This window comes from Pleurodeles waltl, chromosome 5 (genome assembly GCF_031143425.1).
Source record: "Pleurodeles waltl isolate 20211129_DDA chromosome 5, aPleWal1.hap1.20221129, whole genome shotgun sequence".
NCBI classification, from domain to species: Eukaryota; Metazoa; Chordata; class Amphibia; order Caudata; family Salamandridae; genus Pleurodeles; species Pleurodeles waltl.
In genome coordinates this window covers 1033354023-1033380054 of record NC_090444.1, presented here as the reverse complement: position 1 = coordinate 1033380054, position 26032 = coordinate 1033354023, and the positions used below count along the sequence as shown (strand labels likewise).

Here is a 26032-nt window from a genome sequence, read left to right as displayed (position 1 = left end):
GGACACCAAGCACAAACAGTTTCATATAAATCACCTAGAATTGCTAGCCGTATTCCTAGCACTCAAAGCCTTTCCGCCTCTTCTCACTCACAAGAACATCCTTATCAAAACAGACAACATGACAACAATGTATTACCTAAACAAACAAGGAGGGACTCATTCATCCAAACTGTCCCTCCTAGCCCAAAAGATTTGGCAATGGGCAAACCACAACAACATTCACCTGGTAGCACAATACATTCCAGGGATACACAACCAATTGGCAGATGTTCTCAGCCGAGATCATCAACAAACACACGAGTGGGAAATTCATCCCCAATTGCTTCAAACATACTTTCACCACTGGGGAACACGACATAGACCTATTCACCACCAGCGAAAACGTAAAATGCAAATTCTTTGCATCCAGGTACCCACATCCTCTATCCAAAGGCAATGCTCTATGGATGAATTGGTCAGGGATATTTGCTTATGCTTTTCCCCCTCTCCCGCTCATTCTGTTTCTAGTCAACAAACTGCGTCAAAACAAACTCAAACTCATACTTATAGCACCAGTGCGGGCACTTCAACCCTGGTACACAACACTATTAGATCCCTCAGTTGTACCACATATCAAACTCCCGAACAGACCAGATCTGTTAACACGAAACAAACAACTGATCAGGCATCCAGATCCCAAAATACTCAATCTAGCGATTTGGCTCCTGCAGTCATAGAGTTTGGATATCTACAACTACCAACTGAGTGTATGGAAGTAATTAAACAAGCAAGAAAACCCACTACAAGGCAGTGTTATGCAAACAAATGAAAAGATTTGTGTATTACTGTCAATCTAAACAAATTACCCCTCTTTCAGCATCAATACAAGACATTGTAAGTTATTTGCTTCATTTACAAAAGGCAAATTTAGCCTTTTCGACCATTAAAATACATCTCACTGCATCTCTGCATACTTACAAAATATACTACACAGCTCTTTATTTAGAGTCCCTGTTACCAAAGCCTTCATGGAAGGATTAAAACGTATCATTCCACCTAGAACGCCTCCAGTGCCTTTGTGGAATCTAAACATAGTGCTCACACGACTTATGGGTCCACCATTTGAACCAGTGCACTCAGTTCAGATTCAATACTTAACATGGAAAGTTGCCTTCCTAGTTGCAATTACTTCATTAAGAAAAGTAAGTGAAATCCAAGCTTTCACAATTCAAGAACCGTTCATACAAGTACACAAACATAAAGTAGTATTTCGAACAAACCTAAAATTTTTCCCAAAAGTTATATCGCCGTTTCATATCAATCAAGCACTGGAAATACCAGTCTTCTTCCCACAGCCAGGCTCTGTAGCAGAAAGAGCCCTGCATACATTAGATATTAAAAGAGCTTTAATATATTACATAGATAGAACAAAATAATTTATGAAAAACAAACAGTTATTTGTGGCATTCCAAAAACCACATACTGGTAACCCAATTTCAAAGCAAGGGTTAGCTAGATGGATAGTAAAATGTATCCAAACATGTTACCTAAAAGCTAAAAGGCAGCTATTAGTTACACCGAAAGCACATTCCACACACAAAAAAGTGGCTACAGTGGCTTTCTTAGGTAACATACCAATGGTCGAAATTTGTAAAGCAGCCACTTGGTCAACACTGCATACATTTACCAAGCATTACTGTGTAGATGTGTTAGCAACACAGCAGGCCACAGTAGGACAAGCTGTACTAAGAACACTATTTCAAACAACTTCAACTCCTACAGGCTGACCACCGCTTAGGGGAGGTAAAACTGCTTTGTGATCTATGCATAGCATGTGTATCTGCAGCTACACATGCCATTGAACGGAAAATGTCACTTACCTAGTGTACATCTGTTTGTGGCATGTTCTGCTGCAGATTCACATGCACCCTCCCACCTCCCCGGGAGCCTGTAGCCGTTTAAGTTCAACATTCACTTGTACATATGTGTGTGTGTGTATATATATATATATATTCCATTTGTGTGGACATCTCTTTTCTTTATACTCCATCACTTCTACCTTACCCTCTGTGGAAAACAATCTACCATGGAGTTGATGCCCATGCGCAATGGAGACGAAGAGGAGGAGTCACTCGATCCTGTGACTCGAAAACACTTCTTCGAAGAAAAACAACTTGCAACATTCCGAGCCCAACACTAGATGGCAGAATATGCATAGCATGTGAATCTGTAGCTGAACATGCCACAAACAGATGTACACTGGGTAAGTGACATTTTCCATATATCTATATCGGGACACCTCTCCGGTGGTGCGAACAACAGGCTTGACCACACTCCAACATAATTAAAAACAAAAAAATGTTTGCACTCCCAGGAGCTGATCACTCTTCTTTATTTTCAATGACAGCCTTCGATGTCCTCTTAATCCACGACGCGTTTAGACCTCCGTCTTTTCAAAGTCGATTGTTTAAAAAAAAAAAAAACTTTCGTTTACTGTGTGTTCTATATCACCTTCAGGGGCATTAGGTTAATTGTAGTCCAAAGGTGTGGCACAACCTATTAGATGTAAACCAAAAAGACCGAGTGCATTAACACTGTTCCCATTTGCATTGTCGAAACAGTTCAAAAGAGTGTACCATTCTCCATTTAGTAATGTAATTTCTCTGTGCCTCATTAAACATCAAAGCCTCACCTTTGGACTACAATTACCATAATGCCCCTGAAGGTGATATAAAACACACAGGAGACGAGTGGGACTGTTTATATACAATAACCAACTTTATAAAAGACGGAGGTGGAAATGCACCATGGAGTAAAATGACATCGAAGGCTGTCACTGTAACTAAAGAAATGTGAGCTGCTCGTGGGAGTGCGACTTTTTTTTTTTTTTTTATGATGATGTTTGGGTGTGTTCAAGCCCGTTGTTCGCACCAGCAGAGAGGTGCCCCGCTTCTGGCCGCGTTTACTTGGTCATTTTTTAATGGCGGTAGCACCCGACGCCGAAAGTAATAAAAGTTATCTAATCAGCGGTGATCATAAGAGGATACTTATCCTGGCATCGTGTTTTTGACATTTGAAGCCCAAGAGAACCTGGAAGGTCGGGGTCTGTGAATACCGCAGAGAATACTGAGCCAGCATCACCTGACATGGCTTTCTCGCTTTTGTGTGCCATTGTGGCCTTGGCTCCCAATTAAAGAATGAGGGGTGTTGAGCCTCAAGAGTTTGAGAGGTATGAAGGAGGAGATAAACTCCCTGTGAAATTAATGGGCAAACGCCAAATGTGGGCGTAACAAGTGACTTTGATGTTTAATGAGACACAGAGAAAATGGTGTTACTAAATCGAGATAGAACAGACTTTTGAACGGTTTCATCAATATAAATGGGAACTGTGTTAATGCACTCTGTCTAATTTTTGGTTTACATCTAATAGGTTGTGCTACACCTTTGGACTACAATTACCCTAATGCCCCTGAACGTGATATAAAAAACACAGGAACAAATCGGACTGATTTATGTACAATAATCCACTTTGGAAAAGACTGAGGTCGAAACATGTTGTGGAGTAAAATTACATCGAAGGCTGCGATTGTAAACTAAAAAGAGTGACCAGCTCCTGGGAATGCAACATATTTTTTGTTTAAAATAAAATATATATATATATCGTGTGTACACATTATTTATACATAAATGCCATAAATTATACGTAAATCATATTTAAATGCATCTAGGGGCTCTTGGTCAGACCTCTTCATTCATTGATTCATTCAGGTATCATTCACCCGAGACAGCGCAGGCAATGAGTGAGACTGCTTCAGTTGTCTCTTCTCTTCACTGAGAGTAATGGCATTTTGCACATCTCTGTAAAAAGTAGCCTGGGCTTGGGAGACAGTTTGTTGAACCTCTTGTTTTTAGGTGTTTGTTTTTTTAAATTATTTTTTTTAAGTTTTATTTTCCATACATTTGCACCCATCTTTACACAGCAGCATTGTACATATATATGCTTTTAAACTTATGTCTATTGCATTTTTGCAAAAAATAATTTAAAAAAAGGTGGTTTGCTGAAGCAAATGGGCCGTCATTGCAGTGATTATTTTAAAGATGACCACAATATTTCCCATGATTAACGGATGGCACGATCTCTAAATCCTAGAAACATAGGTTCTGGAATATTTATTTTAAATAGTTACCATGAGCCTTACCGAAAACACTTTTATACGTGGTATACTGATAATGGAGTGGTGAGAGTTTGGAGAATGGTGAAAGTTTGTTGTGTATAAGCTAATCTTTGAAGTTTTTCTCAGTGGTTTTTCAACAGACTTCATGTTGCTTGGACAAGTCTACGTTCTGTGGATAGCACTGCAAACTACAAGGATACATATCCTTCACAATTTTTTTCCTGTATTAAATTCGAAAGCTGCTCTTCCTGCATTATTTACTTTCTACCAGATCTTGTTGCTTCTGTGATGGTAATTAGTAGTTTGTTTTATAATGCCATGCAGCATTAAAAGTGAACTTCCTTGCAAATAGGATTTGCTTTCCTACATTAATAAATGGCCAGTGGTTAATTTGAGCCCGTGGTCTCCGTTGCGGGGCACCGGCACGTATTTTTTAGGGCTGGCACTTATTTTTCCACCTGAAGCATTTACTGTGAGCAAAAGACATATATGGGAAAGACGGAGGAAGAGAAAAACAAAAAAGTGTCACAAAGGGAGAAAGCAGAAAAATGCAAGAGTAAGCTGAAGAGGCATGCACTGGCTGTATATGCATTAAATAGGCCAGAAATGGCTTTAGGATTACGCTACCTCAGTATTCTGTGCTCGCACATTCAATTGCTGCAGCTGCGTATTTCAGGGGAGAGCTTTGGGTATTTGCAAGTTTTTTATTTACAAATTAAGCACTGTGAATGGCATTCTCACTATTTTCAGTTAGACCAAACACCTATTTATAAACCTTTTTTAATGTTTCAAAATAAACCTTGCTCACGTTTTTAATACTACGTGATCGCTGATATCTGTGAATACTCTGGTTTTGACTACTTTGGATATGCCTATTACTTGGCCAAGGAGTATGTTTGTGTTTACTTCTGCTATACTCATGTCCTTCCACTGTTGCATTTGTAAGTGTAAAGCCATTTTCTTGTTTGTGTGTTTATGCCTGGCTTGTGTAGGTAAGAGCACAGACCAAAAATCCTCTGTTGGAAACAGTTATGTTCTATTGATTGTTTCCTTATGCTTTCTTTTAGCTTCTCAGTTCATCTACTCTAAACGTGGTAAACCATCAGCCTTTGCTGAGCCTTTGGAAGAAGAGTATGGGGAAGAGCAACCGGATAATGCAATACCAACACTCAGCTGTGCTGATCAAGGTACATAATGAAGAACGTCACTATAAGTTTGGGGTGGACTTTTTTGTTTTACTGCCCTCCCTTACCCATACTACTAACTTATTGAATAATTTATGTAGGTATGTTTTCTCTTCTATTGTGTCGTATTCTGATTTTATGATTTTTCTTAATTTGGGCTTATCTCAGTTCTGAGAGAACTGCGTTTTTATATTCGTTATTTTCTTAGAATGTAGGAAGAATAGGGAGTTTGTCACTTTTGCATCACACTAAACTGGTTTGACAAAGAACACCAGATTTGACTGCAAGTTCATCAAAGCACAAAAAGGTTTTTAATCTCCTACAGAAAGACATTTCAGCTGCTCCCAAGTAAGGCAAATTCACAACAATAACACATTGAGGGCCGTAAATCTTCTTACACCCACTGACCCTGAACATCTTACTCTCTAGTGCTCTTCACCCAGTATCTTCTGTTAATACCTCTTGGACCTCCATAGCCAATGTCATCTATGCTAAAGCTTAATGGCAAAACCCCTCTTAAGGGCTCAAGAGCGTGCATTATATGGTCAAAGCTTCCTTGTCTTAATTTCTGGTGCCAGTCTTGAGCATTGAGAGAATGCTTTCTTCAGAGAAGAATGATGGATATCCTGTACGATCTTTTTCTTCTTTTCGTTATATCCATAGCCTGCGATCATAAAACAAAGTGATGTGGATCTTTAAGAACTGAGTCTCTTCTTGCTGGGGGGCAGGGTGGTAGGGTGGTTGGCATGATAGATGATTCAATTAGATGAGCCTTGTCTGTAACTTTGATAGACAATCCTTGCTCCACTTGCTAGTACATGCTATTTGCTTGCCCTACTGCTGTTATCAGTGGCACTGGATGTTTCAATGGTCAGTGCCCTTATCTGTATGGATTAGATCAAACTTTTGCAAACATTGTTGTATGCATGATTACATTGTTCCACTTCTGCTTTGTGGCAGAGTAGTATTCCATTTGTATTTATGGTTTTATAAAATAATTACTATACATTTTGTATTGTCCTGTGGACATTTTGCCAACATTCATGAGTTGATTACATGAGCAGAAGATTTCTTTGTGCTTACAACTGCATTCAAATCCATACCTTGTGTTTTATATATGTTGATAGAATGTTTAACTTCTAGGAGACTGGAAATATGAGTTTATGTACAGATGCGGGACTACTGGGACAGTACATGCTCCAGTTCTTCATTATTAATGTGATTCAGCAATTTTTGGGGGGCTATCAAGCTAATATATACGGTGGATGATTTTACAGCAGTGTCCCTTTTCGATATGCTAGTACTGTAGATAAATCTATCTTAACTTTCCTGTGGTGGTCTAACCCTTAACTCCCTAGGAAACTAGATGGAAAGACCTATATGATTAAGGTGTTGCATCATTAATTTCTCATCATTCCTCTGGTATTTTATTTAAGCATTTTAGATGAGTGTGACTTGTGGTTTTGTTTCACTTGCAAGGTGCCACATTTTGATTAACGGAGGAGACTGTTGAATTTCTTCCCAGAGAAATCAGTCTGGAGCTGAATTTATAGATACTTGCAGGAATACATTTTTTGACACTTTAATATACCTTGCTTAACTTTATTGTAGCTCCAGTTATTGGCTAGCTGGATTCATTTTGAAAGTTTCCTGAAAAGTTTCCAGAATCCAGGGTTCTGTGTAGCAAGGTGCTGTTGACCAATGAAGCTCTTTCTATCCTAGAACCAAGGATAGGGCCTGTGAAATATGGAAACTATTTCACGAGCCCTTTAAAGCATGTGTATCCTCTTAGTGATGGAACAGAAACTACTCTCCATGACTAAAGTTGTCCATTGCTTAAATGACATTCTATTTCTGAAAGGTAAACACAACCTGAATGTACCCATTTCACTCAGTATCCTTAGTCTGCTGTGCCTTGCAGAGAATGTTTTTAATAGTCTCTTCATTCTACAAACAGAATGTGTTTTTAGAACTTTCCTGCAAACCGCTATTAGCTGCCTGTTGTCAAAGACTTAATGTAGGCAATACCAGTTCTTAGAGTGGTCTTTGGGTCACGCCATTACTTACCATTGTTGACTTTCTTGCCAGTCTCATTTGCTTGCATCTTATACAGTGATTTATCCCTCCTTTTTGTGATGCCCTTCACCTGTAGCATAGTTCCTTCACCATCCTTTTGATTGGTGACTTGTATCCTTCTGCAGCTCCACAGCGGAGAAATACTTTTTTCTTTTGCTTGCAGAACTCTACGGGTATTTGTGTTCCCTAGCTCCTTCTCCCGTGTGCTACTTCCACCTCACATCCCCACTGCTCCCCCTGTTGCTTTCCTCAAATTTGTGTGTTGCTTCCCCCTCTGCCCGTCCCCCTCTCTTATTTTGTTATGAACAAATGCTGCACCACGACCCCAACTAGGTCCTACGTTGAACAGGTTGTGTAGTGTTGAGTTTCCTCTTGTTGCTCTCCCCATTCTTAGTTGCTTTTAAAATAAAAAACATAAATAAATAAGGGAATGGCGGCTGCTATTGGCTGCAAGGCCGCTCCTTTCAGAAATTAGAAAATAAAAACAAATTGTTCAATGGCATATGTTGCTGCAGATACACATGTTTCGCACAGTCCGCTGCCTGGTGTTGGGCTCGGAGTATTACAAGTTGTTTTTCTTCGAAGAAGTCTTTTTTGGTCACGGGACCGAAGGACTCCTCCCTCTTCGGCTCCATTGCGCATGGGCGTCAACTCCATTTTAGATTGTTTTTTTCCGCTGTCAGGTTCGGACGTATTCCTTTTCGCTCCGTGTTTCGGTTCGGAAAGTTAGTCAGAATCTCGGAAGAAAGCGCCGGTATTGTTCCGTTCGGTATCGGGATAGTTAGGTACATCGACACCGATCATCGGAAGACTTTGGGGTAGCTTCGATCCCCCATCGGGGCCTGGTCGGCCCGACCGCGTGCGACATCGAAGCCGATGGAACGGACCCCGTTTTGTTTCTGCCCAAAATGTCACAGTAAGTATCCTTATACAGATCAGCACTTGGTCTGTAACTTGTGCTTGTCCCCCGAGCACAAGGAGGATACCTGTGAGGCCTGTCGAGCCTTCCGGTCCAGAAAAACACTCCGGGACCGAAGAGCCAGGCGTCTACAAATGGCGTCCACGCTGACAAAACAACGTTTCGACGACGAAGAGGAAACATTCTCGGTTCCGGAATCAGAATCCGGAGACTCCGACGTCGAACAACAACAACAAACTGTGAGTAAGACGTCGAAAATTAAAACCATCGAGAAGACAAAAGCCCAGGGGACGCCACTGCCAACAGGCCATGGCTCGACCCATAAAACCGGCGAGCCGTCTAAGGCGCCGAAAAAGGGCACGCCCATAGCGAAGACACCCGACTCCGGTCGAGGGACCGCCATGGAGCAACCTCGGAGCCGAGATAGCGGCTCCGAGAGGCAAAAACAAGATGCCGGCACCGAAAAACATCGGCACCGAGACACACTGCCGAAAGCCACAAAAATTCTGTCGGTGCCGAAGCCGAAAAAAGATTCTCTCTCGGCGCCGAAAAGTTCCACACCTCCATCCTACACAGAGGAACAAGGAATAAGTGGCCAGATGCACAGATTTGGACAAGAGCTCCAAAGTGTAGAATCAGACTACACACAAAAGAGACTGTACATCCAGCAAGACACAGGGAAGATATCAACCCTTCCCCCAATAATGAGAAAAAGAAGGATCGGACTTCTCAAGGATGACGCACAACCACAAGCCAAAGTGGTTAAAAAAAGTCACGCCTCCGCCCTCTCCACCACAACAGGCATCGCCGGCACAAACACCGCCACAAATGCACTCACCAGCGCAAACTACCATAAGTCAAGATAATCAGGATCAAGACGCTTGGGACCTATATGACACCCCAGTGCCGGACAATGATCCCGATTCATACCCCACAAAGCCGTCACCGCCAGAGGACAGTACCTCATACTCGCAACTGGTGGCTAGGGCAGCAGAATTCCACAATGTCCAACTGCATTCCGATCCTATAGAGGATGATTTTTTATTTAACACCCTCTCGGCTACACATAGCCAATATCAATGTCTCCCAATGCTACCAGGGATGTTACGGCACGCAAAACAAATTTTTGAAGAGCCCGTAAAATCAAGAGCCATCACCCCAAGGGTGGATAAGAAATACAAACCACCACCCACAGACCCAGTGTTTATTACTTCGCAGTTACCACCTGACTCCGTAGTAGTAGGGGCAGCTCGCAAAAGAGCAAATTCCCATACATCTGGCGACGCCCCACCTCCGGACAAAGAAAGCAGAAAATTTGATGCGGCAGGAAAAAGAGTAGCATCACAGGCAGCCAACCAGTGGCGCATCGCAAATTCTCAAGCGCTGCTGGCCCGATATGACCGCGCACACTGGGATGAGATGCAACTTCTCATAGACCATCTTCCCCAGGAATACCAAAAAAGGGCGCAGCAAATAGTTGAAGAGGGACAAACGATCTCAAACAATCAAATCCGCTCTTCAATGGACGCAGCCGATACTGCAGCGAGAACAGTCAACACTGCTGTCACCATAAGGAGACACGCTTGGCTCCGCACTTCAGGCTTCAAACCTGAAATCCAGCAGACTGTCCTTAATATGCCCTTCAACGAGAAACAACTTTTTGGCCCTGAAGTGGACACAGCCATTGAAAAACTTAAAAAGGACACAGACACGGCCAAAGCCATGGGCGCACTCTACTCCCCGCAGAGCAGAGGCTCTTTTAGAAAAACTCCATTTAGAGGGGGGTTTCGTGGCCAACCCACAGACACCACCAGCCAACAAACAAGAACCACACCATATCAGGGTTCATTCCAAAGGGGAGGTTTCAGGGGATATAGAGGGGGTCAATTCCCAAGGAGTAGGGGAAGATTCCAGACTCCAAAAACACCTCCACCTAAACAGTGACTTTCAAGTCACACAACCCCTTCACTCAACACCAGTGGGGGGAAGACTAAGCCAATTCTACCAATCTTGGCAGCAGATTACAACAGGCAATTGGGTATTAGCAATAATCCAACATGGCTATTGCATAGAATTCCACAAATTCCCACCAAACATCCCTCCAAAAACACGCAAAATGTCACCACAACATTTAGAACTTTTAGGACTAGAAGTTCAAGCACTACTGCAAAAGGATGCAATAGAGTTAGTACCAGTACAACAAAAAAACACAGGAGTTTACTCCCTGTACTTTCTAATTCCAAAAAAAGACAAAACATTAAGACCAATATTAGATCTAAGGACACTAAATACCTACATCATATCGGACCACTTTCACATGGTCACACTACAAGACATCATTCCACTGCTCAAACAGCAAGATTACATGACCACATTAGACCTAAAAGATGCGTACTTTCATATACCGATACACCCTTCTCACAGAAAGTACCTAAGGTTCGTATTCAAAGGAATACATTACCAATTCAAGGTGTTGCCATTCGGAATAACAACTGCACCAAGAGTATTCACAAAATGTCTAGCAGTAGTAGCAGCACATATCAGGAGACAACAGATACATGTGTTTCCTTACCTAGACGATTGGCTAATCAAGACCAACACAGTAAAAAAGTGCACAAACGACACCACATATGTCATACAAACCCTTCACAAACTGAGTTTCTCCATCAACTATACAAAGTCACACCTCGAACCGTGTCAGACACAACAATATCTAGGGGCAACCATCAACACATCAAAAGGAATTGCCACTCCAAGTCCACAAAGAGTGCAAGCATTCCACAAGGTAATAAGTGCTATGTTTCCAAACCAAAAGATACAAGCAAAATTTGTGCTAAAACTTCTAGGCATGATGTCCTCATGCATAGCCATTGTCCCAAACGCAAGACTACACATGCGACCCTTACAACAGTGCCTAGCATCACAATGGTCACAGGCACAGGGTCAACTTCAAGATCTGGTGTTGGTAGATCGCCAAACATACCTCTCGCTTCTATGGTGGAACAGCAACAATTTAAACAAAGGGCGGACATTTCAGGACCCAGTGCCTCAATACGTTATAACAACAGATGCTTCCATGACAGGGTGGGGAGCACACCTCAATCACCACAGCATTCAAGGACAATGGGATGTACACCAAACAAAATTTCATATCAATTACCTAGAACTGTTAGCAGTATTTCTAGCGTTAAAAGCCTTTCAACCCATAATAACACACAAATACATTCTTGTCAAAACAGACAACATGACAACAATGTATTATTTAAACAAACAAGGAGGAACACACTCAACACAATTGTGTCTCCTAACACAAAAAATATGGCAGTGGGCGATTCACAACAACATTCGCCTAATAGCACAATTTATTCCAGGGATCCAAAACCAACTAGCAGACAACCTTTCGCGAGACCACCAACAAGTCCACGAATGGGAAATTCACCCCCAAGTTCTGAACAAGTACTTTCAAATTTGGGGAACACCCCAGATAGATTTGTTCGCAACAAAAGAAAACGCAAAATGCCAAAACTTCGCATCCAGGTACCCACACCGCGAATCACAAGGCAATGCTCTATGGATGAGTTGGTCAGGGATATTTGCATACGCTTTTCCCCCTCTCCCTCTCCTTCCATATCTAGTAAACAAGTTGAGTCAAAACCAACTCAAACTCATACTGATAGCACCCACATGGGCAAGACAACCTTGGTATACAACTCTACTAGACCTTTCACTAGTACCGCATGTCAAACTACCCAACAGACCAGATCTGTTAACACAACACAAACAACAGATCAGGCATCCAAACCCAGCATCATTGAATCTGGCAATTTGGCTCCTGAAATCCTAGAATTCGGACACTTAGACCTCACACAAGAATGTATGGAGGTCATAAAACAAGCTAGAAAAGCTTCCACTAGACACTGCTATGCATCTAAGTGGAAAAGATTTGTTTGCTACTGCCATACCAATCAAATCCAACCATTGCATGCCTCTACAAAGGACATAGTGGGATACTTACTACATTTGCAAAAAGCGAATCTCGCTTTTTCATCTATAAAAATACACCTCGCAGCAATATCTGCTTACCTACAAACTACTCATTCATCGTATCTATTTAGAATACCAGTTATTAAAGCATTCATGGAAGGGCTAAAAAGAATTATACCACCAAGAACACCACCAGTTCCTTCATGGAACCTTAACATCGTCTTAACAAGACTCATGGGTCCACCTTTCGAACCCATGCATTCCTGTGAAATGCAATATCTAACCTGGAAAGTCGCATTTCTCATTGCAATCACATCCCTCAGAAGAGTAAGTGAAATACAGGCATTTACCATACAAGAACCATTTATTCAAATACACAAAAATAAAATAGTTCTAAGAACAAATCCAAAATTTCTACCAAAAGTAATCTCACCATTCCATTTAAATCAAACAGTAGAATTGCCAGTGTTCTTCCCACAACCAGATTCCGTGGCTGAAAGGGCACTACATACATTAGACATCAAAAGAGCACTAATGTACTACATTGACAGAACAAAGCTAATCAGGAAAACAAAACAACTGTTCATAGCTTTTCAAAATCCACACATAGGAAATCCAATCTCTAAACAAGGCATTGCTAGATGGATAGTCAGATGTATTCAAACATGCTATCTTAAAGCCAAGAGAGAATTGCCTATTACACCAAAGGCACACTCAACCAGAAAGAAAGGTGCTACAATGGCCTTTCTAGGAAACATTCCTATGAGCGAAATATGTAAGGCTGCAACCTGGTCTACGCCTCATACATTTACTAAACACTACTGTGTAGACGTACTAAATGCACAACAAGCTACAGTGGGCCAAGCTGTACTAAGAACATTATTCCAAACTACTTCAACTCCTACAGGCTAAACCACCGCTTTTAGGGGAGGTAACTGCTTTATAGTCTATGCGAAACATGTGTATCTGCAGCAACATATGCCATCGAACTGAAAATGTCACTTACCCAGTGTACATCTGTTCGTGGCATTAGTCGCTGCAGATTCACATGTGCCCTCCCGCCTCCCCGGGAAGCCTGTAGCCGTTTAGAAGTAGATCTTAAATCCTAAACATTTGTACATTTGTAAATAATTATTATAAACTTTTTATGTACATACGTATTCACTCCATTGCATGGGCACTATTTATAGCAAACAACTCCATCCTCACCCTCTGCGGGGAAAACAATCTAAAATGGAGTCGACGCCCATGCGCAATGGAGCCGAAGAGGGAGGAGTCCTTCGGTCTCGTGACCAAAAAAGACTTCTTCGAAGAAAAACAACTTGTAATACTCCGAGCCCAACACCAGGCAGCGGACTGTGCGAAACATGTGAATCTGCAGCGACTAATGCCACGAACAGATGTACACTGGGTAAGTGACATTTTCATTATGGCTTAAATTTGTTTGTTTTACCACATGTGCCACCTACATCCAAAGGCCAGTGTACCACTAAGAGAAGTTACAAACTGGAAAAGCACAAAGGATACCTTCCGTCACAACAGGAGATGTGAAATCTATGCCCTCACCCCTTAGAAGCCCCCCTCTTTGTCCACTCAAGTCCAAGATGTCAACTGCATCCTTCATAACATTTGTCCATGCAGTCTGCCAAAGAGCAGTTCTGAGCAACTTCCACATCCACTTTGGTTGACAGATAAGTTAGGATTTGGTAGCAGGTGGCATGAGGCATAATAGCTGTAGCTATTTGGGACATGCGAGTTCCCTATATTCCTCTGCTAGAAACCTGATGCAGGGACCCCACGTTTGCTCATACCACGATTCCCTCACCTCTAGAATAGTAGAAATATTTTCCCTCCATACTAAGTCCCAGAGTCAATGAAGCAGCACTCCATAAGGGTGCGGTATCCTTGCCCCAGAGGTCCAGGATAGGCTGCTTGGCTGTGCATAGAGTCAGGGCAATAGATTACTCTCGGTGAATGAAGTGGAAACGTAAGTGCATTGGGTAAGCCCAAGATAGCCTAAAATTTGGGAATATTGTGTGAAATATTTTTTTTAAGCATACAATACTACTCAACAATTTATCGTAGTTGGGTGGATATATAGTAGTGCTTAAGCCAGTGCATCCCCAGTCCTCCCCCACCCCTCTTATGAGTGCCGCCTAGAGATCTGTGCTTTCTTCCTATTTCAGACAAATCCCTTCATCAACCTCTACAAGGCAGTCAGTGTGCCCTGAGATGGCTGAAGAAGCAGGGTTTACACTGTGTACAGTATTTTCAGCGTAAGACTCTTCTTGATGGCAGCTGTGTCCCCCATATACGAAAGCACCCCCTGAAATATGCCATTTCTGTAAGTTTCTAGGTGCTGTGTGTAAGAGATCTGAATAATTCAACTCTGCTGCGCGCTCTATTGTGGAGCAGAATTTAATGTCTGTGTATGTGTGGAAAAGAAACGAATGCCTAGATACATGATATGCTATTGTGCCCAAGCAAAGGACAAACAGATTTTAAAATAAAAATACTCTTTGATGTACTATTTATATTTTTAGGGTTGAGCGCAAAGCATTCTGTTCGTGCTGTAATCTCTCTATGGCTTGTAACCACACCCACCGCATGCCCATGAGTTTGATTTATTTGTGGGCTTGCCTTTTAAAATTTGCTTGCTTTCATTAGTGGAAGGCATGCATATGTCCTGCCTTTTCCAGTGTTTAGCCCTCCTCGAACGCACCAGCCAACTACTGAAAACATACTAGACCATGTGTTTTCTGCATGGTTCCTGGACTACTTTTTTCTATTTATTTCCTACGCAATGCGATCTTGCAGTAGTCAATTGCTTTGCATCACATCAACCCTTTTACATGGTTAATTGCATTTTTGCCACTAATACGTTTGACTACGAGTGAACTCCTGTTTTACTTTTTATTTTCCATTTATGTGGCAAGAAATGTCCAGTTCAGAATGTCAACGCAAATAGCTCTTACTCGAGCAAACGCGGAACTCATTACATTGCAAATGCTTGTTTTAGTTCACTTCTTCATGATGGGCATTCTTCATCCCGGAAACGTAAATGAAAATCATATAGCTGCAGTTTGGTTCCATAGGTGTGAGCATGCTTTTGCTAAAACATTAACTTGTATTCTTCGTTGGAGATTCTTTGTTTTCTCTACACTGTTCACCATCAGACAACAAGCAATTATTTTTGCAGATGCAGAACAGCATCAGCAAAAAAGCATTGACAAAGCCAAAGGGGCAGGTAATACCACTAAAACGTGAGATCTGTTGACTTTGCTCATGGTGTGTGTGTCTGTGTTTTTTTAAATTCTTAATTCCTAACTGTGTACGTTTTTTTTTTTTTCTTTTTTTTTTTCTCTGCATTTATTTATGCAGACTTCCAAGCAGCATTGTTCACTATTTCAGTTACTGTTTTCAATAAACATATCTCTGTTTGAAAAAACTAATTTTCAAGCCAATTGCTCCAAAATAAACATGTAGTATTAAAAAAAATAAAAAAAATAAGACCTCACATCAAAGGACCTCAGGCGGGGCAACACAAAGAGCCAAGGATTTGTGGTGGGACTCAGAGTCCCGGGCACTCACAGGGTCCACACCCCCCCACCACAAAAGGACTCCCACATTGTGGGCTGTCTCAAAACATCAGGCACCCATTGCCATGAAGGCCGCATCGGGGAAAAAACAAAGTTTCATGCATGAAAGGTTGTCTCAAAAGGCAGTTTGTGCCCTTGATGCTGAGATTGCAAATATGGAATCAACTAATTCCTTGGGTCAAAGTAATTTTTCTGCTGGCCCTTCCAAAACTGAACTGATATGGTTTTATTGTTCAACTCAGTAATCATGGATAGGAACACAACAGCAGGTCGAGAAGAACACACTTTATGTGATAAACTGAGCCCTGAGAACATCTTTCCTTGTCATTGTAAAAGTTTATTTAATTTATTTTTTCTTTCATTGAACTTATCATTGGTACTCTTAAGAGACTGGAGGTTTTGAAGCTGGCTTTTGGACAATGCTTCCAGACTTAGTGGCGGTCAGTGATCCTCAGTGAAAGTTTGACACATGTTTGTAGCTTTGCTGCCCTAATTTTATAAAATCTGAGTGGGGATATAACTCTTTGTGCCTTATCTCGGGCAGATGAAGAAGAATGTAATGGAATCTAACCCACATGGCTCTTATTTCTCCCAGATTCCATTGTTTTGCCTCCTTCTAGTCTTAATACAATTAGGAATCTGCCTCTCCAGAATAGGTTTGATCTTCCTTCCTCATTGGATCTGAATGATTGACATTCAGTTGGTGAAACTTTAGGTTCAACCCGTTAGGGCGGTTATTCTGAAAATCTCAAGGAGCGCTTACAGTTGATTATTCTGTACAGTGGTCAATATTTTAGAACTAATATTTCAGTTCAAGACGGACTGAGGATCATTAGGTGGCTCTCCTCAAGAGTGTGAATAATCGTGGGCGTTCTGTTAGACTCCCCAGACTGCAGTAAAGGGACAGTGATCCAGTGAGCATGCTTTCTTGAAGTACAATTATTTATTTATTGCCCCACGTGCAATGTCACTTGTACCAACTGCCAAGTTAATATCTTTTGCACCTGAGAGTAGTTTGTGTTTAAGGGCTTTGCTAAAAAAAAATATTCCAGCAGGCCTACTAGCCTTTAGTTATATGCAGGGCCACTTGAATTATGTGGCCTGACCAATTAATGTGAGAAAAAAGTCCAATTATGCATTTACAATGGCAATAGTCCCAACTCAAGTAAATTTGAGACCTATTGCATTACAAATGCTGGTTCTAATTTGTGCTTGGATCTCTCTCTCTCTCTCTCTCTCTCTCTCTCTCTCTCTCTCTCTCTGGAAGCAACCTTCTATTCTTTTGGCTTTTTCCAAGACTGGGCAAACCTGATCCAAGAGCTGACATGGGGAAAATGGAGCTCCACCCAGAAGCCTCTGCCAGGCTGAATTATACTAGTTTGCATTGGATGTCTGTATGACGGGGAAAATCTTTTACTACCTCTTTCTCATGTCATTTCAATTTCACAAATGAGACTGTATGCCAAGGGTTCATTAAACATCCCTTGACTTTCTTTTAATCCTACTTCATTGTTTACTTTCACCCAGTGTACTCCAGTTTGACAGGAATCCTTCTAGGGAATTGGTACTGAGCTCTCTTCCATCTCTTTTGCCTGAACCTAGTCAACAAGTAAAGGTCTTAGGAAACCTGGGAAGATCCCACAGTGGGGCACACAGATTGATGTTTTTAGGTCTCAGCTACACAATGCATGCTGCGAGACATATTGTTACAATTCAGTGGGCTTAAAACCTGCCCACTGCATATCATTAATTGTTTTCATTGTCACTGTCATCTGCAATCTTTCATCTCCTGTAGGGTTAACCCTTCCTTTCTTGTGTTAGCACCTTCTTGAAGCATGGACCAAGTACATGTGTGTTTTCTTGTCTTTTTACAGAACACTATTAAAAAATATATATTATAAACGTTTTGGTATTATTTCTAGACGTGCAATGTTCTATCCTACTTTTAACACAGGAATACAGCTATTTATTTATGATGCTTTCACTCTATTTGCTGTCTCTAGTGACCCTTTAACTGCTTTCATCCACAGCTGTCATTCTCTATGGCACTCTACCCTGTGGTAATCTACTCTTTGCCACTTCACTCCACATAGTGCCACTCGACATCGCTCTACTGTATGCCACTCTGCTGTATGCCACTCTGCTGTATGCCACTCTGCTGTATGCCACTCTGCTGTATGCCACTCTGCGATTCTACCCTACTTCACTGTACCCTGTGCCACTCTGCTCTACACAGTTCCACTCTACACCCTCTATTCTTCTCTGCTCCACTCTCTGCTGTGCCATTCATTTATTAGCCATGCCAAACAGCATCAGCGCTGCTGTACAACATGGCTAAAAGACACTGGCTAGAACTATTGGCTTTTCCAGGGCTTGCTAATTATTTTAGTTACATTAAGACAAAGTTTGATTTAGGGTAACTTGTGCTTCAACTACCACTGTGCTTTCTCCACTCATTTGTTTCCCGAGTTTTCTAAAAAAAAAAAAAAAAAAAAAATGCAGACTTGGGACCTCTTAGTCTCTTTTTAAATATTAGCGATGTCATGGTTAACCATTAAAGTGCCCACCTACCAGTTACACTAGATTGGTTATAAACTCTTGAGTTGCTGAAGGATGAAATGACAATACAAAATTGAAAGACATGCTTATTTTACCCCAAATGTATTAAAAAAGAAATCACTCTTCTCTCCCCATCTATTTATTACAAGATGCAAAATGTTTTTAACTTCAAATTATTTAATACATTAGAATGAACAGGTGGCATGGCAAGGTTTTGTTATATGTTATAAACGTGCTGCACACGTGTCATAACTGTTTTTTAAAAGTAAGGACCTCCCCAGTCACAAGTGCATTTAAATGTTTCTAAGAATTAAGTGATGTTTTTTGTTTAGGCCAGAGATGTCTTGCTGCTTGCATAGTAGTTTAGCTCAAATAAAAGAGCACTTTAACGAAGAGCAAATATTTAACATGACGACCACCTGTAATCCGTTTGACCATTGCTGTGAGAGAGTCTGGTTTTAAGCAGAAACTGCAGGACACAGACAGTTATTTTATCCTGTTATGTCATGTCCTTCCTATGAAATCTAACCTGGAGTGTTACTATTCTATTTTTGATGAGCTTTGCTCCCTTCACCCCTTCTGTACTTCTAAGTCATTGAGCAGTCAACATTTGCAACTCAACTTGCAACTCAGTTTACTAGGCTCCCACTCATACTTATCCTGACTGATCTTTGTCCATGTTTCCTACAGAAATTCAGCCTCTAGTCAAAAGAGCAAAAGGTGTTGTAATCTTATATTTTCTTTTCAGGTTTTATAGGTGTGAAGCCAGTGTCCTGGGAGTAAGGGAACTATGTTCCCTATGTTGATCCCTTTATGTAACACATTCTTAAATGTGATTAGTGTGCATGTACGGCTTCAAAGCTTTTATATGTAATTGTTTATTGTAATTCAATTCTTCATAATTCATGCCAGGCCGTGCGCCACACATGGCGAAAGGCGTGGGATTGTCATGGTCACGCAGGGGAATAAAAAATATTACTCTACGTTAAATACAATTTTTAGAAATTCTCAACAAAAAAAAAAAAAAAGGGTAAAGTGACATAGTTGGGTGAAAATATCAGTTAAACATGAAATTTTAAGATAAATAAACGCTGAAATTCACCAGTTATTTATTTGAAGTAACTATAAATGGGACCACTGGAAGAGTGTTCTAGTGGAGAGCCAAATTATATGTCAGTGTTGAGTAAATTATGCAGCAAGAAAAAGCAAATTATGCAGCGTAATACAGCTTTTTTTGTGATAGTATTACTTCATTTATTTTGTCAATTTTACGCTTGTTAAGACTTTCTGGGTATTGGTCGCACCCCATGAGTACCATTTTAACACTCAAATGTAGCAATAAGCAACAGGAAAGTGCCCAGTCAAGCTTTATAAAGGGCCTTCCTCTGTGGAGTAACATTGTTGCTATTTGTTTAGTAACTTGAAACGTTTGACCTAGAAACCAAATTTTTTGGGTTAAAGTCTGCAGATTATGCAGCAGATGAAGGATCATGAGGCATGTGCTGCACATCTGTAATTATGTGAATAGAAAATCTCTGGACGCACAATCCTATAATTCCATTGGCCCGAATATGACTCTTCCCCTTGCCATGCCCTGCTTATGACCTCATATATTACATCACTCATGACATACTCTGTGAGATTGATAACATCACTGGAGACATCAGTAATGATGACAATACTGTGTATGGCAAGGGTGCAAGTCACAGTTATTTAAAACGGTTATAACTGGTGAATTTTAGTTAGACTTTATTCAGAGTTAATGTTAAAGATTAAATTGCTTCAACACTAACTGTGGAAAATTGTTTGTTTCCAAGTGACCAGAGGGGACCCTTAGCACATTTAATCTAATTGTGAACCATGCATGTGTGATGTTTGGCTTGTAGATTTCCGTGAGATTTCAATGCATTTACCTTAGTCAAATCGGTGTATTGGGTCTCTAGGAAGGCAATATGTGCTTCAGATTCATGGGAGCAGAGCATCTTAAGTAGTCAGATGTTCTTCCAGGGCTCGTAGTCCTTGTTCTTTGTTACTGGAAAATGGTTACATCATGGTTAGTTTGAGCTTGCTTTGGTCTTGGCAGGCACTCAAGCCGCAATGGTCCTGTATAGTAGTGCCATCGGAATTCATTGCCACTCTCTCTAGAGTCAGAAGGTGTGCAGACTTAGGTGGAAAGGTCCATTTCTGTCGGTCAGTTGGGGGGCACAAGAGGGCACCACACAGGGTTGCAAAATATGCCAGTTTTCACTTCAGGGCAGAAAGAAATAAACACCGCAAACAAGTTGCAATGTGTTATGGTTGTATACTAATGTGGTAGGAATGTCGCAGTAGACACGTGACATGTTCATTGTTCCACTGTCCAGCATTCTGTAGGACGGTTGCTGTGGCACTGGAACTGAGTAGGCCTGTTTACTGTGTGCCCACAGTTTATACAGTAAACAGCTTATCCTAACATCTGCTGTCTGCCTCATTATAGAACTACTGGAAAAGGGACCACTATATTTTCGCAACTGGGTACGTTGGATGTGCTGGATATCTGATAGAGACTTCTAGTTGCAGATTCCTTACCTTAGAATTTTCCCCCAGGCGTCAGACTGGATCTGGAGATTTTTCTTCGAGCAATACCCTTGCCCGTTGGTAGGTGGTGTTGGTCGACTCCGTAGGTGTCGTGGTCGCTGTGATGACATCTGGAGTAGTACATAGATGCCGCCCTCGCGCAGTGACATCAGTTTTTTTTTCTTTCCACGCCACGCGCTGATCCGAGAGAGAGCTACCCTAGGCTATTTTTTGGCCGAATTCAACCGTTTTGTCTAATGTTTTTGGTCCCCGAAGACCGGGTTCCAGCCGTGCGAGGACTGCCATTGAATGATGTCTGTGACGAATCCTCATCGTGTTTGTCTGTGGTGCCTCAAGCGCGACCACGACCCAAAGTCGTGCTCCGAGTGTCGGGCAATACATCTGAAGGCTTTGAGGGAGCGGTCCCTAAAGCTGATGGCGGCCCGGCACTCGACTCCGCGTAGGTCCCAGTCTCGCTCGAGAGGAAGGTCTCGAGATCGGTCGCGGAGCCATCACCACTCGTCTTCTTCGAAGTCCTCGGGTCAAGGTAAGAAGACTAAGAAGTCAAAGAATTCCCATCGCTCTCCGACTTCACCCCGTCGCTCGGCCGACGCGATGCGGGACGAGCGTCCACGCACTAGGCCTCCGTCCTCCGAGCCTACGTCTGGGTCGACTCCGCACTTCCCCAAGTTCGCTGGAGCAACCCCCGCCCAACTTAGAGTTTTACGAGGCCATGCGCCTCATCTTTGGGCGTGCCGACCCCGATATGGCGCCTTCGGGCCCAAGGGGCTTGGCTGAGGGGTCTTCGGGTTCCGCGCTGGTGGCTTTGACCCCGGCCACTGAGGTCGCCTCCGGGTCCGTGCGCGGATCTGCACCGTTGACGGTCCCACAATCGAGACCTTCCCCGGCGCCAGGTCATTTATCGACGCTCCCGACATCGGTAGTGGCCACTATCGACATCAACCCAATTCTCATTTCCGACGAGTCGGAGCGGGGTCGGGCGACACCACCATCGGCTTCGGTGGGCCCTATTTGCCCGAGGTCGGATTCTGACCCATTTTCCTATAGGTATAAATACGGGGAGGAATTGGTGGGGTCCCGGGACCCTTATGATTACCAGGAAGACCCTACTATGGACTGGGCACAGGACTTGTGCGAAGCCAGTGGTCTGGATACTTCTCCTGACGCTGACGTGGCTATGGCAGAGGGAGCTACCTATAGTATGGTAGTTAGTAGGGCAGCTGAGGTCCTTGGTCTTGAGCCTACCCACTGTTGAAGTCAGGTCTAATCTCCTGACGGAGGTGCTTCAGCCTGGGGCTTCTACGTCTGAACCCTTCTCCCATTTATTGAGGCCCTCACTGATGTCCTTTTGGGTACATGGTCCAAACCCAACACAGGGGCTCTTGTGAACAGGACTATCGCTCGCCGCCATCGGCCTGCACCGAACGACCCAAAGTTCCTGTCCCAACATCCTATGCCTGAGAGTCTTGTAATCCAGGCGTCCTCTTCTTCTGGCGCGTTCCCTTCTGCATCCCCAGATAGGGAATCCGAAAGGCTGGAACAATTTGGTAAGAAGTTGTTTCCTTCCTCCAGCCTCGCACTGCGGTCCGTGAGCACTGCATGTCTTTTGGGCCGTTATTCCCACTCACTGTGGGATACGGTTGCGCAAGTCCTGCCTCAGATACCGGAGGAGGCCCTGCCATCGTCTCCCAAGCAGTGAAAAATGGGAGAGACGCGGCAAAGTTCACAATCCGTTGTGGGATGGATACGACAGACTCTCTGGGCAGATCGGTTGCGACGACAATGGCCTTATGGCGCCATGCCTGGTTACGTACTTCTGGCTTCTCGGGGGATGTCCAACAGCCACTCATGGACATGCCCTTTGATGGCACCCGTCTCTTCGGAGACAAAGCGGACTCGGCCTTGGAGAGGTTCAAGGATTTCAGGGCTACAGCTCGGTCCCTTGGCCTTTCCTCCGCCAAACGCCCCCCACAGTCCGTTTCGTCCCTTTCGTGGCAACGGAATGGGCGCCATGTCGCATCCTCAAGCCAGCCACCGGGCCATGCACGCTGGAGAGTCTATGCGTGGCCGTAAGCACGGAATCCCACGTGGCCCCGGGACAGGGAACCAGAGGTCTGTCCAGTCCACCTCTGCCCCCCCGCTGCAGCCTCCAAACCTTCCTAGTCTGTCCCCTCACTCCTGCCCAGTTTGTGGCAGAATCCGCCATCACACGGACGGGTAGGTTTTGCAAATAATTCAGAAAGGCTACTCCCTCCCTTTTGAATCTGCACCACCACACATGCCGCCATCCTTCCATCACCTTTCAGAGGAATATTTGGTGCTTCTCCGCCAGGAAGTCGCGGCTCTCTTGGCAAAGGGAGCTATAGAAATGGTCCCTGTGCCAGAAGTAGGTTGTGGTTGTTATTCCCACTACTTTCTGATACCAAAGAAGGACAAAGGCTTGCGTCCTATCCTAGATCTTGGGGACCTCAACTACTTCCTCAGGAAGAAGTTCAGAATGCTCACCTTGGCTCAGGTCCAGTCTGCCTTGGATCCAGAAGACTGGATGGTAGCGTTGGACTTGCTGGACGCTTATTTCCACATCCCCATCCTGCCTGCCCACAGACGTTACCTACAATTCATGGTAGGTCACAACCAATTTCAGTTTACTGTGCTCCCTTTTGGCCTTACCAGTGCCCCTCGGGTGTTCACGAAAGTGATGGCGGTGGTTGCATCTCATCTGAGCAAGGTCAGGGGTCTCAGTCTTCCCCTACCTAGACGACTGGCTGTTGAAGGCGCCTTTGTCCCTGACAGTGGTCTCCCACCTTCAGACTACGGCGGACCTCCTGCACCAGCTGGGGTTCACTATCAACGTGCCGAAGTCACACCTGACTCCCTCTCAGAAGCTCCCTTTCATCTGAGCTGTTCTGGACACAGTGCGGTTTTGGGCTTATCCTCCCAAAAAGCGAGTCCAAGACATTCAGGCTATGATTCCGATCTTTCAGCCTTGGTCTTGGGTTTCGGTGAGACAGACTCTGAGGCTGCTGGGCCTCTTGGCCTCCTGCATCCTGCTAGTAACACATGCCAGCTGGAATATGCAGGCTCTGCAGTGGGACTTAAAGTTCCAGTGGGCGCAGCATCAGGGGAATCTCTCCGACATTGTCCAGATCTCGGAGGGGACTGCGAAAGACCTGCAGTGGTGGCTTTCGAATCCCAATTGGGTCAATGGCAGATCCCTCTCCCTTCCCCACCCAGATCTCTCTGTAGTGACAGATACGTTGCTTCTGGGTTTAGGCAGCCACATGGGAGAAGCGGAGATCATGCTGGAGCTCCGAGCGATCAGACTTGCGTTGAGAGCATTCCTTCCCTGTCTCAAAGGGAAAGTGGTGCAGGTGTTTATGGACCACACTACTGCCATGTGGTACTCCAACAAACAAGGCGGGGTAGGGTCCTGGACCCTTTGTCAGGAGGCACTACGCCTCTGCACATGGATGGAACATCAGGGCATTACCCTGATGGTTCAACATCTGGAGGGCTCTCTCAACGCACTCAGATGAACTCAGCTGCCGACGCACTGTCGATCACGAATGGCGTCTCCATCCGGAGGTGGCGCAACGTTTCTTTCTCAAGTGGGGAGAGCCTTGGTTAGATCGGTTTGCCTCCGCAGAGAACGTGCAATGTCAGCTATTTTGCACGTTGGAGTTTCCAAGGCAGCACTTGCTTCGAGTGGAACTCCGGCTTCCTTTACGCCTTCCTGCCTATCCCTCTTTTACCCAGAGTTTTCAAGAAAATCAAGTATGACTGGGCCCAAGTTATCGTGGTGGCTTCGGACTGGGCTCGAAGAGTGTGGTATCCAGAGCTATTGAATATGTCCATCGATCCTCCACTCAGACTGCCTCTTCGGGCAGATCTTGTGTCACAGCAGCAGGGGACGGTCCTCCACCTGAACCTGTCCAACCTCCGCCTTCATGCGTGGAGATTTAGCGGCAACAGTTGACGGCATCTGCCCTTCCACCCGAAGTCTGCAATGTTATCTTGGCAGCCAGACGTCCATCGACTAAAACTGTATACGCCTGTCGTTGGAATAAATTTGTGGCATGGTGCACCAACAAATCTGTTGACCCCCTTTCTGCCCCTCTTTCAGAGGTTCTTCTGTTCATTCTTTCTTTAGCCCAGCAGGTCCTGCTTTGGGCACCCTTAATAGGTATCTGTCTGCCATTTCTGCCTTTCTTAGGCTTCCTGATCAGCCCTCGCTCCTTAAATCTCTTCTTGTGAGTAGGTTCTTGAAGGGGCTCACCCATTTTTTTTCTCCCACTCCCTTCATCATGCCTCAGTGGGATCTTAATCTTGTACTTACTTACTTGATGTGTACCCACTTTGAGCCAATGCATATTTGTCCCTTGCAGCTCCTCACATTCAAAACTGTCTTTATCATCGCTATCACCTCTGCTCGCAGAATGAGTTAGCTTCAGGCCCTTTCTTCAAAGCCTCCATACTTGTCTGTGCACCCTGACAAAATGGTGTTACACACTAGAGCTTCCTTCCTTCCTAAGGTGGTTACACCATTTCATGTAGGCCAGTCCATCACTTTGACTACCTTCTACGCACCCCCACATCCATCCCATGAGGAGGAGAGACTCCACCGTCTGGACCCAAAAAGAAAGTTTGCGTTCTATCTCAATCGTACTAAAGACTTCCGGGTGGATGATCAACTCTTTGTTAGCTATGTGGGTACGAAGAAAGGGAAGGCGGTGCAGAAGCGTACCATCTCTATGGGTGCTTCTTTGCATCAAAATGTGCTACGCTTTGGCGAAAAAGCAACCTTCTGACGCCTTGCGGGCTCATTCTACCAGAGCCACTGCTGCATCCATTGCATTAGCACGCGGAGTTCCTGTCCTGGATATCTGTCAGGCAGCTACGTGGGCATCCCTGCACACTTTTGCTAAGCATTACTGCCTGAATAGTCGGGTCCGTCAGAACGGCTGCTTTGGTCCTTCGGTC

At 43.7% G+C, this 26032-nt stretch overlaps 1 protein-coding gene across 2 annotated transcripts in view; it reads left to right on the top strand.

Moving 5' to 3' along the window:
- Positions 1-26032, top strand: part of HBS1L (HBS1 like translational GTPase) — a 414125-nt gene that overhangs the window by 112849 nt on the left and 275244 nt on the right. For both annotated transcript variants that reach the window (XM_069235198.1, XM_069235199.1), the window contains exon 3: positions 5222-5341. In XM_069235198.1, the coding sequence (XP_069091299.1) occupies positions 5222-5341 (120 nt within the window). The remainder of the gene's footprint in view (positions 1-5221; positions 5342-26032) is intronic.